The sequence below is a fragment of the Hemitrygon akajei genome, chromosome 5 (assembly GCF_048418815.1).
Source record: "Hemitrygon akajei chromosome 5, sHemAka1.3, whole genome shotgun sequence".
Classification (NCBI taxonomy): Eukaryota; Metazoa; Chordata; class Chondrichthyes; order Myliobatiformes; family Dasyatidae; genus Hemitrygon; species Hemitrygon akajei.
The window spans coordinates 189,007,750-189,029,246 of record NC_133128.1 but is presented as its reverse complement, the minus strand read 5'-3'; the positions used below and the strand labels follow the sequence as shown (position 1 = coordinate 189,029,246).

The 21,497-nt window shown below is 42.4% G+C and overlaps 1 protein-coding gene across 1 annotated transcript in view; it reads right to left on the bottom strand.

Annotated features, from left to right (window-relative positions):
- The window catches only part of tgfbr2l (transforming growth factor beta receptor-like), a 107,994-nt gene extending 86,921 nt beyond the window's left edge, over positions 1-21,073 (bottom strand). Inside the window, exon 1 of the mRNA XM_073047543.1 lies at positions 20,789-21,073. Within this exon, the coding sequence (XP_072903644.1) occupies positions 20,789-20,840 (52 nt within the window). The 5' untranslated portion in view covers positions 20,841-21,073. The remainder of the gene's footprint in view (positions 1-20,788) is intronic.
- Between the last annotated feature and the right edge of the window lie 424 nt (positions 21,074-21,497).

Below are 21,497 nucleotides of genomic sequence, written 5' to 3'. Positions count from 1 at the left end.
CTGGAGCGGCGTGGCTCAAAGGGCCAGCAGGGCCTACTCTACACTCTATCGCATAATTTAAAAATGAGAACAAAATGAAGAAGAGATGCAACCTAAATGAGCGAGGGTTTGAAGGTACAGGATATAAAGGAGCTGGAAATGAATTTTCATGTGGCTTTTTAAATAGAAATCACTGGTTAAGCCTCAGCTAGAGTACAATTCTAGGCACCAGAGTTTATGAGGGATGATATGGTTTTTGAAAGAGTACAAAGGAAGATGCCTGTTCCAACGCCAGGGATGAAGCACATGGAAGGGCAGCATGGTAGCATAGTGGTTAGCTCAACGCTTTACAGTACCAGCAACGTGGGTTCAATTCCCACCACTGCCTGTAAGGAGTTTGTACATGCTCCCTGTAACTGCATGGGTTTCCTCCCACAGTCCAAATACATGGTTAATTGGTCATTGTAAACTGTCCCGTGATTAAGCTCAGGTTAAATCGGAGATTGCAGGGCTGTGCAGCTTAAAGATCTGCAAGGGCCTACTGCACTGTATCTCAATTTTTTTTAAAATGTAAATAATGTGAAGATTGTTCTGCTTAAAGGAAGAATCAATGGAAGTATTCAAAATTATGAAATATTTTAATAAATCTGGAGGGAATCTTTTCTTCCAACAACTGCGTCAATAAGCAGATACTATAGGTATAACCTCATTGGCAAGGGTAATTGAGGAGAAATGAGGGTCTTTGTTTTTGGCAGAAGTTTGTTAAGATCTGGATACTTGACTGTCATACGTTGAAAGATTGGAGCTACTGGGCTTGTATACACTGGAATTTAGAAGGATGAGAGGGGATCTGATTGAGACATATAAGATTATTAAGGGATTGGACACATTGGAGGCAGGAAGCATGTTCTCGCTGATGGGTGAGTCCAGAACTAGAGGCCACAGTTTAAGAATAAGGGGTAGGCCATTTAGAACAGAGATGCGGAAGAACTTTTTCACCCAGAGAGTGGTGGATATGTGGAATGCTCTGCCCCAGAAGGCAGTGGAGGCCAAGTCTCTGGATGCATTCAAGAGAGAGTTAGATAGAGCTCTTATAGATAGCGGGGTCAAGGGATATGGGGAGAGGGTAGGAACAGGGTGCTGATTGTGTATGATCAGCCATGATCACAGTGAATGGCGGTGCTGGCTAGAAGGGCCGAATGGCCTACTCCTGCACCTACTGTCTATTGTCTATTGAATCTGCAGATGCTGGAAATAAATAAAAACACAAAATGCTGGCAGAACTCAGCAGGCCAGACAGCATCTATGGGAGGAGGTAGTGACGACGTTACAGGCCGAAACATCGTCACTACCTCCTCCCATAGATGCTGTCTGGCCTGCTGAGTTCTGCCAGCATTTTGTGTTTTCAAAAAAGTAATGAAGTAGTGTTCATGCATTCGATGTCCATTCAGAAATCATATGGCAGAGGGGAAGAAGCTGTTCCTGCATTGCTGAGTGTGTGCCTTCAGGCTTCTGTACCTCCTACCTGATAGCAGCAATGAGAACAGGGCATGTCCTGGGTGGTAGGGGTCCTTAATAATGGATGCTGCCTCTTTGAGTTTTCGCCCCTTGAAGATGTCCTGGGTACTACGGACGCTAGTGCCCATAATGGAGCTTACTGAGTTTACAAATCTGTAGCTTATTTCAATCCTGTGCAGTAGACACCGCCCCCTACCCAGCATCTCAGATGGTGATGCAGCCAGTAAGAATCTACATCTGTAGAGATATGCATTTGTCTTTGGTAACATATCTCCTCAAACTCCTAATGAAATATAACCGCCAGCTTTGGTGTGGAGTTTTTACCGTGACTGTATGGGTGTTCTGTCTTCCTTCCACATCCCAAAGATATCCTTATGGAGAAGGTTCAGAGGAGGTACACAGGGATCATTCCAGGAATGAAAGGGTTATCATATGAGGAACGTTTGTTGGCTTTGGATCTGTACTCGCTGGAATTTAGAAGGATGGGGGGGATCTCATTGAAACCTTTTGAATGTTGGAAGGCCAAGTCAGAGTAAATGTGGAAAGGTTGTTTCCTATGGTGGGGGAGACTAGGACAAGAGGGGATAGCATTAGGATAGATTTAAAAAAGAGATGCGGAGAAATTTCTTTACCCAGAGGGTGGTGAATTTGTGGAATTTATTACCACAGGCAGCTGTGGAGGCCAGGCCATTGGGTGTATTTAAGGCAGAGATTTATTGGTACTTGATTGGATGTAGCATCAAAGATTACAGGGAAAAGGCCAGGGAGTGGGGCTGAGGAGAGAATAAAAAAGAATCAGCCATGATTGAATGGTGGAGCAGACTCAATGGGCCAAATGGCCTAATTCTGCTCATATGTCTTATGGTCTTGTGGTTTTATTGTTATTAGCTAGTTCAAATTACCTCTAGTGTAGTTGGGTGCTAGGAGGACCAGGGTGGAGTATTTGGGCATGTGAAAGGGAACAGACTACAGGTAGATAAATTAGGGTATTGGATTATAGAAAGATAGTTAAAAAAAAGTTAAAGTCTGTCCTGAGCCTTATAGGCTCATCAGACCGGTGCTTATGCCGGTTTCCGTGGCGTGAAGCAACTGAGAATTACCCCCCTCCCCCCGGATAGGATGCCAGTGTATAGCGAGGTTCACTTCCAGCATTTTGCCGGTACCCATTTTCAGCTGGGTGGACTGGAGCACATGTGTGGTTAAGTGCCTTGCTCAAGGACACAAAACACTGCCTCGGCTGGGGCTCAAACTCACGATCTTCAGATCGCTAGTCCAATATCTTAACCACTTGGCCACACACCACACGTAGAAACACAGAAAACATACAGCACAATACAGGCCCTTTGGCCCACAAAGCTGTGCCGAACATGTCCGTACCTTAGAACTACCTAGGCTTTACCCATAGCCCTCTATTTTTCTAAGCTCCATGCAGCCATCCAGGAGTCTCTTAAAAGACCCTATTGTTTCCATCTCCACCACTGCTGCCAGCAGCCCATTCCACGCACTTGCCACGCTCTGCATCAAAAACTTACCTCTGACATCTCCTCTGTATCTGCTTCCAAGCACCTTAAAACTATGCCCTCTCGTGCTATCCAATTCAGCCCTGGGAAAAAGCTTATGACTATCCACACAAACAATGCCTCTCATTATTTTGTATACCTCTACCAGGTCACCTCTCATCCTCCATCGCTCCAAAGAGAAAAGGCCAAGTTCACTCAACCTATTCTCATAAGGCATGCTGCCCTATCCAGGCAACATCCTTGTCAATCTCCTCTGCATCCTTTCTATGGTTTCCACTTCCTTCCTGTAGTGAGGCGACCAGAACTGAGCACAGTACTCCAAGTGGGGTCTCACCAGGGTCCTATATAGCTGCAAAATTATCTCTCAGCTCTTAAACTCAATCCCACGATTGATGAAGGCCAATACACCATATGTCTTCTTAACCACAGAATCAACCTGTGTCAGACCCCAAGATCCCTCTGATCCTCCACACTGCCAAGAGTCTTACCATTAATGCTATATTCTGCCATCATATTTGAGCTACCAAAATGAACCACCTCACACTTATCTGGGTTGAACTGCATTATGGGGCAGTTTTGAGAGGCAACCTGCACTCAGTGGACCAGACGGGTTTCTTTATGCTGAACGAATTGTATTGGAACATGATATATATTTCCTCGATTGAAAGCCTGGATGAAGTGGAACTATTAAAATCCCATGTAAATACTGCTGTACCATCAAATGAGCTTAATTATCACTTCTCAGATACATATGTGTCTATCTTTTCTGGAATGTTTTAATCATTCTGATCAAGTCTTGTCACAATCCTGATATGCCCAGTTATCCAATGTACAAGTAAAATCCTACTTTTCATTGTTAGAATTATAGATAAGTACAGCACAGAAACAGGCCATTCAGCCCATCTAGTCCATGCCGAGCCATTTAAACTGACTACTCCCATTGACCTGCACCTGGACCATAATAGAATTTCAATATTTGAAGTTGCAAGGCTGTCCTCTTCAATTGTCCTGTAAAGAATATTTCCACACATTTTTTTCTCTGCAGCAGCATGGATGTACCATTTGTATTTCAGAAGCCATTTTGTTTTACAATCACCACCTATTATTTGGCACAAACGCCAAAGTACCCTCCTGGCATGCGAGCAATACAGTATATCCCCCATCACCCAGGTCATGCCTTGTTTTCATTGCTGCTATCAGGAAGGAGGTACAGAAGCCAGAAGCCACACACTCAACGATTCAGGAACAGCTTCTTCCCCTCTACCAACCGATTTCTGAATGCACATTGAACCCATGAACACCAACTCACCACTTTTTAATTTCTATTTTTGAATTACTTATTTAACTATTTTATATCTATATTTACTACAATTAATGGGTTTTTCCTCTATTAATATGAATTGCATAGTATTGGTGCTGCCAAGTATCACGACATATACCAGTGATAATAAATTTTATTAGACCAAATATGGTGTCCTCATCTCATTCTACTACTATTTTGGAATCATATTTTACAATTTATTTCAATTTACCATCAATACTACAAAGTATCTATAATAATAATTTTGTAATTGCAATAAATATTTCTAAATTGTTGGTTCCACTGTTCCAAGTTTCATTGCTAAGCAATGTTGTGTTAAAATTATTGCAAGACCATGAAGGACAACGAAGATCACAAAGTTAGTCTTAGTAGCCGAGATGTTATATTACAGTTGTAGAAGATGTTTGTGAGGCCGCATTTGGAATTCATTTTCCGTCATCCTGCTGTAGGAAAAATGCCATTAAGCAGAAAAGGTTTACAAGAATGCTGCCAGATCTCAAGGGACTGAGTTTTTACATTGGAGCGTGGAAGCTGAAAAGTCAGTTTATGGAAATATATAAAACAATGAGGGCATAGATAAGGTGAATGAGCATCTTCAAGAGCCCTGCTGGCCCTGTGCACCTGTACTTGTTCATTGTTGTCTTATCTAGAGTTGTTAAACCCTTGTGTTTTCTGTTTAATCTTGTTACGTTTACTTTGACTGGCATGGGTTTTCATCCTACTGTGATTAGTTAAAATTACCATGGGGTCCTTGTGTGTAGTTGGAGAATGATTCAGCTCATGGTGTCACTTGGTCAAGCCATAGAACCATAGAATATTACAGCACAGAAACCAGGCCCTTTTGGCCCTTCTTGGCTGTGCCGAACCATTTTTTTGCCTAGTCCCACTGACCTGCACCTGGATCATATCCCTCCATACACCTCTCATCCATGTACCTGTCCAAGTTTTTTTTTAATGTTAAAGTGAGTCCGCATTTACCACTTCATCTGGCAGCTCATTCCACACTCCCACCACTCTGTGTGAAGAAGCCCCCCACTAATGTTCCCTTTATACTTCTCCCCCTTCACCCTTAACACATGTCCTCTTTTTTTCTCCCCTAGCCTCAGCAGAAAAAGCCTGCTTGCATTCACTCTATCTATACCCATCATAATTTTATATACTCCTATCAAGTCTCCCCTCATTCTTCTACGCTCCAGGGAATAAAGTCCTAACCTATTCAACCTTTCTCTGTAACTCAGTTTCTCAAGTCCTGGCAACATCTTTGTAAACCTTCTCTGCACTCTTTCAACCTTATTAACATCCTTGCTGTAATTTGGTGACCAAAACTGCACACAATACTCCAAATTCGGCCTCACCAATGCCTTACCATAACTTTCCACCTCACCATAACTTTACAACTCTTATATCAATACTTTGATTTATAAAGGCCAATGTACCAAAAGCTCTCTTTACTACCCTATCCACCTATGACACCACTTTTAGGGAATTTTGTATCTGTATTCCTAGATCCCTCTGTTCTACTGCCCTCTTCAGTGCCCTACCATTTACCTTGTATGTTCTACTTTGGTTTTTCCTTCCAAAGTGCAATACCTCACACTTCTCTGTATTGAACTCGATCTGCCATTTTTCAGCCCATTTTTCCAGCTGGTCCAGATCCCTCTGCAAGCTTTGAAAACCTTCATCATTGTCCACTACACCTCCAATCTTTGTATCATCAGCAAATTTGCTGATCCAATCTACCACATTATCATCCAGATCATTGATATAGATGACAAATAACAATGGACCCAGCACTGATCCCTGTGGCACACCACTAGTCACAGGCCTCCACTCAGAGTAGCAATCCTCCACTACCACTCTCTGGCTTCTCCCACTGAGCCAATGTCTAATCCAATTTACTACCTCACCATGTATACCTAGCGACTGAATCTTCCTAACTAACCTTCCATGTGGGACCTTGTCAAAGGCCTTACTGAAGTCCATGTAGACAACATCCACTGCCTTCCCTTCATCTACTTTCCTTGTAAACTCTTCGAAGAACTCTAATAGATTTGTTAAACATGACCTACCACACACAAAGCCATGTTGACTCTCCCTAATAAGTCCCTGTCTATCTAAATACTTGTAGATCCTATCTCTTAATATTCCTTCCAATAATTTACCTACTACTGACGCCTGTAATTTCCTGGATTACTGAAGCCACTGAAGTTTAATTGGAGTACCAATGAATAAACTCTTGCTTCTGTCTCAACATGGGAGTTTGTCGTTCCTTTGTACCTGAGTTTAGTTGCTTGTCAGCACACACCATGACAGAGCATAATGTTTTCTCCCCCAGGGATGAGAATCAAGAACTACTTGATTGGGCATATGTTTAAGGTGAAAGAGGAAAGATTTAATAGGTATCTGAGGGTAACTTTTTCACTCACATGGTGGTCACATATGGAACGAGCTGTCAGAAGAAATGACTCAGGAAGATACATTAACAATATTTAAAGTGGTGCTGGGGCAGGTAGTTGTACAGGAGTTGTACAGGAGTTCCCAACCTGGGGTTAACGCAGGGGTCCATGGCATAATAAACAACCCTGAGATTCTTCTTCTGCAGGCATACTTACCAAATCTATAGAACAGTAACTGTAAACTTCAGGAACTATGAATTGTAAACAAACTATGCAAATGCAGATATAAATACATTGCAATAGATAATGAGCATGAAATACCAATATAACAGAGTCCTTAAATGAGTGTAGCCATCCTGTTTTGTTCAAGATCCTGATGGTTGAGGGGTAGTAACTATTCTTGAACCTGGTGGAGCAAGTCCTAAGACTCTTATACCTTCCACCTGAAGGCAACAGTGAGAAAAGAGTATGGCCTGGGTGGTGAGGATCTTTAATGACGGATGCTGCTTTTCTAAGGCAATGTTTCACGTAAATGTGCTCAATAGTTGGAAGGACTTTACCCACATCTTACTCCTTCGGTGTCATCAAGGCGACATGGCCACAATCATCATGAGGAAATGCTGGAGATGAAATGGGCATGTGTTCAGAGGACAGGCCAACCGCATCATCAAGACAGAACTTCATTTGAATCACAGGAGACCAAAGGCATAGACATCTGGCAAAGACATGTGGCACCATACCACAGAGGCAGAAATGAGAATCCTGAACCACACCTGGGACAATAGAGAAGATGACCAAAGACAGAGATGGTGGACCTTCGTTGCTGCCCTAAACACCACCAGCGTAATGGGTAAGTCATTAAACTAGCATTTCACTCCAGCACAAGGGTATTCTCCTGAGCTGAGCTGACTCACAGACCATTATCATTGATAATTCAGAATGCTGATGTTCAATTGGTATAACTGTTGATTCTTTTTATTGTCAAAATTGTAGCGTCTACTCGTGCAAACCAATATCGCCATTATAGAGACCCAGATTGTAGCAGCTACTTGTATTTCAGTTAGGATATGCACAAAGGAACCAGGTATAAAGAGATCCTGCCAAAACAGCTCCAAATCAGATCTTGCTTTTGTCTCAGTTTTTCTGCACAACCAGAATGGGTCTAAGATATGTCATGGTAAACAAACAGGTGTTCTTATTTGAGCACAATACATGACACTGGCATCAACTGTGTGGAGAAATGATGCAATTTTCAGAGGTTATTTGCTTAAGATTTTGCTCACATCCATCTGTATATTGTTCGCTATAAATGTTTCCATGAACCAACAATTCTTGATAGAGCGGATATGGAGAGGACTTTTCCTGTGGTGAGAGAGTCTAAGACCAGAGGACACAGCCTCTGAATAGAGGGACATCCATTTAGAATGGAGATGAGGAGGAATTTCTTTAGCCAGAGTGTGCTGAATCTGTGGAATTTGTTGCCACAGGTAGCTGTGGAAGCCGAGTGACAGCTAGTGGATTGGCAATAATACTTCCTCCTTGCTGACAATCAATGCTGGCTAATTTCAGGGATTTGTGCTTAGCCTACTGGTCTACTCTCCCCATACCCATGATTGCGTGGCTAGGTATAGCTCAAATGCCATCTATAAATTTGCTGATGATACAACTGTTGTTGGTAGAATCTCAGATGGAGATGAGAGGGTGTACAGGGGCGAAATATACTCGTTGAGTGGTGTTGCAGCAACAACCTTGCACTCAACATCAGTAAGACCAAAGAGGTGATCGTGAACTTCAGGAAGGGTAAAATGAGGGAACATGAACCAATCCTCATAGAGGGATCAGAAGTGGAGAGAGTGAGCAGTTTCAAGTTCCTGGGTGTCAAGATCTCTGAGGATCTAACCTGGTCCTAACATATCAATGCAAATATAAAGAAAGCAAGACAGTGGTTATATTTCATTAAGAGATTTGAATTGTCACCTATAACACTCAAAAATTTCTACAGATGTACAATGGAGAGGATTCTGACAGGCTGCATCACTGTCTGTTATGGGGTGGGGAGGAGGGTCTACTGCACAGGATCAAAAGAAGCTACAGTAAGTTGTAAAATTAGTCTTGGGTACCAGTCCATAGTATCCAAAACATCTTCAAGGAGTGGTGCCTCAGAAAGCAGGTGTCCATTTTTAAGGATTTCCATCACCCAGGACATGCCCTCTTCTCATTTTTACCATCAGGAAGAGGTACAGGAGCCTGAAGGCACACACTTAGTGATTCAAGAACAGCTTCTTCCCCTCTGCCATCTGGTTCCTAGTTGAACATTGAACGCAGGAACACTAGCTCACTTTTTTATATATTATTTCTGTTTTTGCACGATTTGTAATTTAACTATTATATATATATACTGTAATTGATTCACCTATTTATTTTATCTATATTTATCATGTATTTCATTGTACTGCTGCCACTAAGTCAACATATTTCACAACGTATGCCGGTGATGTTAAACCTGATTCTGATTCTGATTCTGAAATACCACCGTAATGAGACAGTAATTAGCTGGAATGTGCATACTCATGAGTGCAGTTGCCGAGCCAGACGTGCAGCTCACCCGTGGTCATGACAGATTAAGGACGTGGGCAAAAATAAAAGAGTCAAAATGAAGAATATTCCAAAGGATTTGTTACATATTGCCTTAATGGTTGGCCAAAGTGGCCTCACCATCTGCATTAAACAATATAGATATAAACCTGATTGAGAGCAAAATTACAGGGAAATGGAGAAGTACTAGCTAGATAAAACTTCAGTTAACACAGCTTAAATGGTTATAGGTCTTGTATTCTGCCATAATTTTCTCAATAACAGTTACTCTGATGACCATTTGGAGATGATCCTGAAGATTCAAATAAAACTCTAATTTTATATTAAGATAGCTATCAGTACATATTTAACTTTTAAAAAGTAATAGGTTACCCAAAGTTTTTCACTAAATTTCGACTATTAATCCCACATGTGCTTTTAGTAAATCTAATGTGTTTTTCTTTACTATTTGCTGATTAGTGCTGGCAAATGCTCTGACAATTCTGGCTATATATACTTGGTAAACAGATTACATGTGCTTTTAATAAGTATATCTGGGATCACTTTTACTTCAAACAGAGTGTGAGGAGTGGATCATCAGCAGGGTTTATGTTCGCAACCATTTTCATTGGCATCAGTCACATTGTTATTTGCACATCACCGGCAGCTTTTAAGCACACTCTCATACGTTGTATCACTGCAGTGCCAGGTAACCAGCTAGATCCTATGTCAAAGGAAAAGTGTAATAATTAAGAAGTGGATACCATGCCAAATCTGAAACAATTCCAAATACAGAGCCAATTTCAGTAATTCAGCTTGCTTGCCAGTGGGGCATTTCATAATTGTTGATCATAGCTAGTTCATAATACAGGGGCTCCCTACTTGGGGCCCACGGACCTTTCGATCCATGGCATAAAAAAGACTGGAAAGCCCTGGCTCAAAGTTCAAAAGTTCAAAATACATTTATCAAATTATACAACCTTGAGATTTATCTCCTTACAGGCAGCTACAAAACAAGAAACCCAAAAGAACCCATATGAAAAAAAGACCAACAGACACCCAATGCTCAGAGAGAGAACAAAATAGAACATAGAACATAGAAATCTGCAGCATGCTACAGGCCTTTTGGCCCACAATGTTGTGCTGACCATGTAACCTACTCTAGAAACTCCCTAGAATCTCCCTATCACATAGCCCTCTATTGTTCTAAGCTCTATGTACCTATCTAAGAGTCTCTTAAAATACCCTATTGTATCTGCCTCCACCACTGTCGCCAGCAGTGTATTCCACACACCCACCACTCTGTGTGAAAAACTTACCTCTGACATCCCTTTTGTACCTATTTCCAAGCACCTTAAAACTATGCCCCCTCAGGTTAGCCATTTCAGCCCTGGGAAAAAGCTCTGGCTATCCACCTGATCAATGCCCCTCATCATCTTATACACCTAAAAAAGACAAATCATGCAAACAATAAAAGCAAGCAACAGCATTCAGAACAAAAGTGTGTTCATAGGCATGAAGCCCGAAGCACCCGGAGCAGGCCCACTGCCCCAGGGTCAGTGCCATAGAGAGTGGAGTAAATGTTGCTAGGCAGTGCGCTGAAACAGCTCGACCCTCGCCTCTAGTCCCACCACCCTGCTTTTCCAATCCATCTGGCCTGGCATTTAAATTGTCCAAACATCAGGTCGTTCTCCATGCTGGGACCTAAAAGAATACTGATAAAATGCTATGTAACGCTCAGCTATATCGGCTCGTACGTATCTAGGGGAGACCCCGTACCCTGCCCAACTTTGTCTCACGGTTGTGTCGGTTGCTGTGCAATGCCACCTGATACGGCCTCAAACATCAATCATCAGCCAGCACGCAAAGTACATTTTACAAATTACACTTTACAAATCCTACTTGGACTATGAGATTAGTAAAGATACAATGCAAAAAGGAATGAATGGAAACAAAACAAAAAAAGGCAGAAGACTTATCAAAGTTCAGTTTCTTTGTGCATGCACAGTTGGAGCTTGGGACCTTCCTTCTTCCCCTGCGATCTGCTCCCACCCCACGACTCATAGCTCGGGACCACCCGAAGTGGTCGACCAGAGCACTCCCAGCACGGCTGTCTTCCTCTTGATCTCCCCTCCAACTCTCCGCCAAAAACCTCTGTTTCCCAGCCATATGAGACAGCATATCACCCCAAAAGAAGAATAACATGGATACTCATTGGTTCATTCACTCTCTTATCAATAGGATAACCCAAACAAACGGCAGCGAGAGAGCCTTCTCAGCGTTTAACATAACCAAGAAGCCATTTTAATTAACATACGCAGTAACATAAAAGAAGAAACCCCTTACAGCTACAATTTTGCATAATCTATATCTAAACTTGATAGATACAGCAAGCAAAACCATAAATGCAAAACACTGTGCAGAAGCCGCAACACCAGAGTAACATACACAGTCTGCTGGAGGAACTCAGCAGGTCAGGCAGCATCTATGGAGATGAATAAACAATTGACATTTTGGGCCAAGACCCTTTATCAGGACTGGAAAGTAAGGGGAAAGACACCAGAATAGGAAGGTGGGGAGAGGGGAAGAAGAATAGCTAGAAGGTGATAGGTGAGGCCAGGTGGGTGGGAAAGATAAAGGGCTGGAGAGTATGAATTCTGATAGGAGAGGAGAGAGGACCATAGGAGAAAAGGAAGGAGGTGGGCACCAGGGGGAGATGATAGGCAGTTGAGAAAAGGTAAGAGGCCAAGTGTGGGAAATAGAAGAAGAGGTGAGGGGGAGAGAAAATTTCAAATGTTATACTCTCTAGGGTGTAAAGGGAGTTCTTTCCCATGAACTGGGTAATATTGAGATCTTATTTCAAGATCACTAATCTCTGTATGTACAAAACCAGAACAGAAAGGTACTGCAGTTAAAATCTATTTGACATTCATCTATCCACTATACAGGTTTTGAGTTCCAATCCTAATGTAATCAGAGATCTTCATTATGTTCAATGAATATTAAACCCAGCTACCATTTGCCTTGGATTGTATTTACAAAACTATTTTCTCCCTCAACAATTGCACACTGGTCCTCACTAGCAAAGTTTGCCCACCCCTTATGGTAGTGTACCTTTCCAATAATCCACCCTGAGAAAAAATACATCACAGTAGATTATGAATTGCTATACCGGTATTAAGCTATTTAATTACCGAATCCATTAACCATAATCTGGGTTTATGAATAAACCTTAAATATCAGCACATAATCACAACAGAGCATGTACAATTTAAACACTGAGGAGTAAAATTATAATCTCCTTAACAACTACACCTCCGAAAAAAATCACCTTGGATTCAAAACGCACTTGTTGTTCTATTTGTGTTTACTTGTTTACTGAGATACAGCGCAAAACAGGCCCTCCAGCCCTTCCAGCCATGCCACCTAGCAATCCCCTGATTTTGATACTGGACTAATCAGGGACAATTTACAATGACCAATTAACCTAAGAACTGGTACGTCTTTGGACTGTGGGAGGAAACCAGAGCACCCGGAGGAAACCCACACGGTTACAAGGAGAACGTACAGACTGCTGGTAGACAGCAGTGGATTATCTTTATAATATCACCAATGTTGAAAATGGAATAACATTTTCCGTCTAAAATCATATCAAACTTTGAGAAGTGACGTGGTTTCCATTACACTTCAGATAGGACAGAGGGAGTAGTATGTCAATAAGCAGGAAAGGATCAAACTCCAATATTAATTTCCTCTCAAGCCTGGCATTTGGGGAATTCTATCTTTATTATTGGTCAATTATGGTGTTAGACAGGTGCCTGCAGTGTGCAGGGAGGGGTAGCTCCTCTGGTGAAGGGGCTTGTCATGTACATTCTGGGGCAGCTCACTCAACTTTGGTCCCCACTGGACACTCAGCTCTCACCTGCGGCTCCAAGCAACTGTCTGTATGACAGCGGCCGCACCCTGGTACTCCGCTTCAACAGGCGGGCTAAACCAAGTGTAGGTCGCTGGGGCCTCACACCCCAGTGACATAAAGTCAGCTCTATCAGACTGGGTGCATGAGATGTACAGTGAGATCCAACGGCTGGGAAGGCAGCTCTACAAGGCTTCGTGGAGAGCGAAGAGCATGACAGGGCACAGAAGACAAGGTTCAGTACAACCAGGTACAACCCCAGTCTATGACACTTGTTCGTACCACTGGACCCAGACTTCTGAGCCCGAAAGAGTGGAACTGCCCAGTGCGACGGCTCTTCCACTTTAAAAACTCTCCAGCACAGGTTTCCTGTCATCATCACACATGATGGACAACCACCACCAAACGAGCGTAGTTTAAGGAGGGATATACGCACACTAAACACTGTTTACAGAAGATTCCTTGAGTTGATCTAACAACAGAAAGTGCTGGAAACATGCAGAAGTTCAGGTGACATGTGTGGAGGAAGAAACAGCTAATGTTTCGGGTACAGGACTGGCAAAACTGGAAAGTTGATTAAATCAGCTCTAAGAGAAGGTGGAGTAGGGATGGACAAAACAAGTGGAATATCTCTGATGGGTGAGACCAAATGACTAAAAGCAGCCATCAGAAATCCATTATGAACTGTGTTATTTATTGTATAGGTAGTGGCACATACTAAGCAAGCTATGTCCACATCCAGGTAGAAAGAGAAAAACTAAGTTACAACGATGACAGGCTGTCATGAGCCCTTTGGGCCTGTGCAGTAGTATTTGTTAATAGTTGTTTTATTTAGAGTTGTTAAGCCCTTATGCTTTCTGTTTAATCTTGTCAAGTTTAATTTGACTGGCATGGGTTTTCCACATACTGTGATTACTTAAAGCGGACTCCTGATTAGCGCTTATCACAGGATCCTTGTTTTGAGAGTGATTCCTCTTGGGATGTCGCTCAGTCAAGCCACCGATGTTCTGTTGGAATTGCTATGAATAAACTCCTTTGTTTCTGTCTCTACATGGGAGTCTGTCATTCCTGTGCACCTGGGTTCAGTTGTCTGTCAGTGCTCACCGTGACACAGGCAAATGGCCAGTTCAAATGGTCAAATGGAAACCAAGAGTGAATTAGCTAAAATGAAGGATTCAACACTGAGTGTGGGAGACTACAACAAACCAGATGGAAAATGTGATGCAGCTTCTCAGATATGTTGGGCCTCACTTTAACAATGCAGGAAGCCACAGACAGAGAGATCAGATTGGGAATACTGTGGGAAATCACAATGACAGGCAACTGGAAGCGCTGCAGACTGATGCTGGTGCTCGGCAAAGCAATCCTGCAAACTTCATTTAATTTCTCCAACAGAGTACAGACCACAGTCTACACTCAATTGGAATAAATGCAAGTGAATTGCTACTTTATCTGGAAAGTCTGTTTGGGTCCCTGGATGGTGTGAAGAGAAGTGTAAACGATTGGCATTGTACTTTTTGTTATATCGAGCACAATGGACCTCTAACAACGATAATAACAATTCTGAAGTGTTGACACAGATTTGCCTGACCTGTTCAGTGTTTCCATCATTTTCTGATGATATTTCATAACATTGAAATTTACTTTGTCTTCATTAACTGGGCTGAAGCATTGACTTGTGCAGAAAGACCGAGCAGCTTGGGCCTATTTTCATTAGAATTTAGAAGAATGAAAGATCATCTTATTGAAGGTTAGAAGATATTGATTATGTTTAAAAAAAGACACTGAAAATATATTATCCTGTTTGGTGAAGGTGGAACTGGAGACATGGTTTCAGCATAATAGGATATCCATTTAAGATGAGAAGGGATTGTTTTCTCTCAGAGTATCTTGAATCTTGAATGGGTTCCATAGTTTTCTTTGCCTTGTGGCTGTCTGTGGGGAAGGGTTGTATGCTGCATGCATACTTTGATAATAAATCTACTTTGAATCTTTGATTTGTAATCTGCATAACTGATGATAATAGCAAAGTGAAGCTGAGGCCAAGAGCGGATAAACAGGACTGTGGTAATTAAGTCAGTTTTTTTGGCAAAGTAATACATACTCCCAGTCCTTGTTATTCATGAGGAATATGTTTCAGAGACACTGATAAATAGCAGATTTTTGTGATTAATAGCTTTGGCCATAAATAAATCTACCATCTTAATGCCTATATTAAACTGTACTAGTTAAAATAGTGGGATAAGTACCTGCATAAACTAGTATATAAACAAATACTATCACAGTATTTAAATTCATGATTACAGTATGTTTGTAGATTTGGAAGGATTTAGTGCTGTGTATGAGCATGCTTGGAAACAACTGGACAGCAGACTAGAGTATAGTTGATGCTATCTGTGGACTTGTTATTCCCTCTAACATTGCCAATCTTTCGGTCTCAAATCTTGGCTTCACATTGGCACAATTCTGTAGCACAGAGCACTCCAACCATTGTTTTGCACTTCAGCAAATCTCTGCTGTCTTTTGGTGGCCTGGTTCCATTAAAATTCATGTTCTACAACGTTGTCCTTGTAGCGTATTCATTGTTGGCCTCCTTTTGTGTATCATCCACAAGCTCTTATGACATACTTGTTCTGCTAAACATAGTCATTCAACCTGCTCAGTCAGTTAGAGCTGAACCATGAATAGCAAAACTTCACTGTTGTGCTTTATCACATTTTTATATTTTATTATTAGAAACCTTATCCTTTTCCTTAATGATAAGTTTCAAAGACATCCAGTTGAAAGAAACACAGACACAATTCTGGAGGAACTCAGCAGATCAGGCAGCATCTATGGAAATGAATACACAGTCGATGTTTCAGGCTGAGACTCTTCTTCAGGGCTGAAACGGAACTGGGAAGACATCAGAATAAAAAGCTGGGGGGAGGAGAAGGAGGCGAGATGGAAGATAATGGGTGAAGCTAGATGGGTGGGAAAGGTAAAGGACTGGAGGAGAAGGAATCTCACTGAGAGGAGAGTGGACCATAGGAGAAAGAAAAGGAGAAGGGGACCCAGGAGGAAGTAACAGGCAGGTGAGAAGAGCTAAAAGATTAGAGTGGGGAATAGGGGAGGGAGGAATTTGTTTACTGGAAAGAGAAATCAATATTCATGCCATCAGGATGGAGGGTACCCAGATGAAATGTAAGTTGTTGCTCCACCACCGAGGGTGGCCTTATCTTGGCACAAGAGGAGGCCATGAACCGACATGTCGGAATGGGAATGGGCATTGGAATTAAAATGCTTGGCCACTGGAAAGCCCTGCTTGTGGCAGATGTTACAGAGATGCTCAACAAAGTGGTCCCCCAATTTACGACAGGTCTCACCAATATAGAGAAGGCCGCATCTATTTTTTGGGCTGAGGCCTTTCTTCAGAACTGCGAAGGAAGGGGGAAGATGCCAGAATAAAAAGGTTGGAGTAGGGGAAAGAGGCTAGCTAGAAGGTGATAGGTGAAGTCAGGTGGGTGGGAAAGGTAAAAGGCTGAAGAAGGTAGTTGTTCTACTTACAGAAAAAAAGCAGCCCGTCAGAAACAGCAGCTTGTAAGGAACATGTTGTATGGTACCTTGGTGTAGTAGAAACATAGTCATAGAAACATAGAAAACCTACAGCACAATACAGGCTCTTGTGAGAAGGACTTTAAGGTTTTTGTATTGTGTGTGGGATGTGGGAAGTCAGGAATGTACCACTTATTTTTCAAGTTCCTGCATTAAAAAGATTTTATTTCCCACAGTAAATTACAATTATCATTATTTCTGGGTCATTTTGCATTACTCAAGACATTCTGCCAGGAGCAAGTCATATGACATACGATGCGATTTACAGAGTACGTTAGCATCGGATGATGTCATTCCGAGGGTAAAGCTGAGTTTGGAAAACTTGGATCAGTTGTCTCACAGTGCCTGTTGTGGAAGCTCTCCCAAAACAACCCAACTTGTGAGCACTGCACTGAACTGGAACCTAATTCACACAAGTCAATCACCCATCTTTCTTTCGCAACCCTCACCCACCCTTCCACCAGGCTCTAACAGTAAATGTCTGTAGATGTCTCACAATTCTCTCTGTCATCTCAGTGCTGGTCTCTTCTCTCAATGGTTTCTCATTTCTGCTCCCAGAATGAACAGTCCATGATTTCACCTCTCCACAAAAGTATTCACTAGGATTTGATGTGACCTAATTGCCCATCCCCTTCCCAACCTTCTTCAAGCTGCCTTTAAAGCATATCACACCTACAGATTTCCGACTATCCAGTCGACCCTTTCCCCAGCAAAGCAGTGGAATCTTCCCACCCAACACAGTAAGGTCATCAGGCTTGTGCCCACTACCCTGCCTAGGGAAGACAGAGATGGGGTCAAGGGTGGCATGGTAGCGTAGTGGTTAGCACACCGCTTTACAGTACAGGTGACCCAGGTTCAATTCCCACTGCTGCCTGTAGGAGTTTGTACATTTGCTCCATAACCAAGTGGTGGTAGGTTAATCGGTCATTGTAAATTGTCCTGTGATTAGGCTGGGGTTAAATTAGGGGCTGAGGAACTGCTGGGCATTTTGGCTTGGAGCTGGGATGGCCTACTCAGCACTGTGTGTCAACAAATAAATAAATAAATATAAATTACCCAAGAAAGAAGTTGGAACCAGTCCTGGGAAAAGAAGTGCAAAAGTCAGCAGTCTAAGTATGGGGAAACATTTTTAGATAATGATGAAAATAAAGTACCGTACGTACTATATTTGGTTTAAAATGGAAGTTAAAAAGTAAAGGGGATAGTAAAATGGAAATATCTGGAAGGAAGCAAACCAGGGGAGGAGGGTGAAATTAACACAAACAAAGCATCTCTGCCCTTCATTTGCAATCTTGAATAACTCTTCCTATGTCAACCTCGTTCATTAATATCAAGTATGTCACGATCTCAAGTAATAAGTTATGTTTATTCATAGCACACAAAGAGTCTATGGCAAATCTTAATTTGAGAAAGGCATGAGTGAAACAGTCAAGAAAGAATGAATTATTTACAACATAGACCAGTACAGCACAGGAACAGGACATTCAGCCCACAATGTTGTGCCAAACCAGCTAAAAAGCAAATCAAAAACACCCAATAACTACACCATGTCCATATCCTTCCATCTTCCTCACATTCAACAGACAATAGACAATAGGTGCAGAAGTAGACCATTTGGCCCTTCGAGCCTGCACTGCCATTCTGAGATCATGGCTGATCATCTACTATCAATACCCAGTTCCTGCCTTGTCCCCATATCCCTTGATTCCCCTATCCATAAGATACCTATCCAGCTCCTTCTTGAAAGCATCCAGAATTGGCCTCCACTGCCTTCTGAGGCAGTGCATTCCAGACCCCCACAACTCTCTGGGAGAAGAAGTTTTTCTTTAACTCTGTCCTAAATGACCTACCCCTGATTCTCAAACCATGCCCTCTGGTACTGGACTCTCCCAGCATCTGGAACATATTTCCTGCCTCTATCTTGTCCAATCCCTTAATAATCTTATATGTTGCTATCAGATCCCCTCTCAATCTCCTTAATTCCAGCGTGTACAAGCCCAGTCTCTCTAACCTCTCTGCGTAAGACAGTCCGGACATCCCAGGAATTAACCTTGTGAATCTACGCTGCACTTCCTCTATAGCCAGGATGTCCTTCCTTAACCCTGGAGACCAAAGCTGTACACAATACTCCAGGTGTGGTCTCACCAGGGCCCTGGACAAATGCAAAAGGATTTCCTTGCTCTTGTACTCAATTCCCTTTGTAATAAAGGCCAACATTCCATTAGCCTTCTTCACTGCCTGCTGCACTTGCTCATTCACCTTCAGTGACTAATGAACAAGGACTCCTAGATCTCTTTGTATTTCTCCCTTACCTAACTTTACACCGTTCAGATAATAATCTGCCTTCCTGTTCTTACTCCCAAAGTGGATAACCTCACACTTATTCACATTAAATGTCATCTGCCAAGTATCTGCCCACTCACCCAGCCTCACTCATTCATTCATGTGCCATCCAACCGTATCTTAAAAGCCTCTAATGTATTTGCCTCTACCACCATACCAGACAGTGCATTCCAGGCATATGCACCGCTGTCTGAGTAAAAAAAGTTACCCTTCACATTTCCCTTGAACCTACCCCCCCCCCCCCCACCCCACCTTCAATGCATGCCCTCCGATATTGAACATTTCGCCCTGGGAAGTAAATTCTCTGTCTACTCTATCTATGCCCTCATAATCTTGTAAACCTCTATCAGATCTCCCCTCAGCCTCCGACGCTCCAGAGAAAACAACCCGTTTATCCATCCTCTCGTGATTTAATACTTCAATCTGTGTGGGGAAAAAAACATACATTTAACTCCGTGGGGGCAAGCTGAATGAACATACTTAGTAGTGTGATATGTAAGTAGACCAGTTGGATACTTTACGGTGATAGAGAACAGGACAAGGCCCGAAAGGGAAAGGGTGCAAAGATTGAACGAACAATTACTCTCTACTTCAAAGTTCCTGAAGCAGCGAAACGCTGCCACATGCATACCACATTACCGAGATTCATCGAACTTTGACCATATCCAAATAGATCAAAAATATAAAAACATTCTGATATTTTAACAAATAACGAATCAGAGCTTCGGTTTTAGCAGCTTTGCTCAGTGATTTCTTTCGACAATCGGTAACTTCAGCCGTCCTTAGCGAGCGAGTACCGCGGGCTCAGCGTGAGTGACTTACACCGCGCAGAAAATGCCCTCAGGACCTACATCTTTCTTTCCATCGTAAGGTGAGAAATCGATCTTTCAAAAGATCTGTAAATCTCACGTGCTTTGAATCATAATTTGAATACTTTGTTTCCCATAATCTTCAGAAACAATTAACGCCGGTAAATCTGAAATTAGATTTTTCTTAAAGCAGCACTTTGGAAGTTGTGCCTTCACGTTGGGTTCCCCTGGGATCTCATAACGTCCTTCGAGTAACTTGGGCGCTTGCCGAGAAGCAATTTACTCACGGCTAACGCGTAATCAGTAATCAGATCGCACTACTTTTTCTTAACTGTAAATGTTAAAAGAGTGCGCGAACACCGGTTTTCGTTCATATTAATCTGACATTGAGGAATATGGGTCAAAATGAGTACATTTAAAACTTGCCTCGGTGGTACGCGCCGCAAGCAGACCTTTCAACAAATGTAGTCACTGAAACGACTCTATTAGAAACTGGGCAATCGTTGTAAATGAAGACTTTTCCTTTGTTTTCCCTTCCACTCTGAGATGCCGATTGAACTAAATAAAAGACAGCCTTTACCGGGATCTATTGCGTGCAGAAGCCGTGTTGGAATATATGAAGCATTCGGTGTAAAATCTGGTCTCAGTGGGCAGAATCATACAAAATTTTATGTCGATGTTGGCAAAATCTATAATCCAGTATTCTGATTTAGTGTTTGTTAAATATTCAGAGTTACATTTTATGAGTTGAAGTGTTTAAAACGGTGCATGTTATGATTTACGGTCACTAGCCGTTTAAATCCTGTTATTCCTTCACTTACCGGAAGCCAGAATCAAGACAGATGTTGGAGTTAAAATCCTCCAGCAGTCCATTCTTCTTCCAGGAATCCGAGCATGGACTCTCCTACCGAAAAACCGCCAGTGATCTATCGGCGCCTTTTAGTTCCATCCTGCAAGCTCGGTGTAAAGATCACTGCAGGCACGCGTGAGAGACTCATGCTGCCCGAGGTTGGGGTGCCTCGGAGGGACTTCACTTTAAGGCGGATCTGCTGCCATCTGTTCTGAACTTGCCTTTAAACTCCAACTACGGGGCTCTTTGCGGGGCCGCCCAGAAGGAAGGTCTTCAAACGTCAACAAACGAAATTTCCACCCAAAAAAAAACCCAACAGCGACAAATCAGCGCTAGCTTTTTCTTTAAGTCAAACTGTACAATGCAGGGAACAAAATTTACTCCCGTTCCTTTTGGGGAGTAACACTTAGCGGGTGTCTACGTCCCTCAATTTGCAAAACGAAATGCACGCGGGCTTCTTTTAAATCGACGATTTAGTATCTGAATTTTTTTTTACCGTGATTCAATTAGAGAAAACAGCAAAACATAAGAATAAATACGAAAAAGTCTGCAGTTGCTGGAAATCCAATTCAACGCACACAAAATGCGGGAGGAACTCAGCCCGAAGAAAGGTCTCGGCCAGAAACGCCGACTGTTTATTCATTTCCACAGATGCTGCCTGGCCTGCTGAGTTCCTCCAG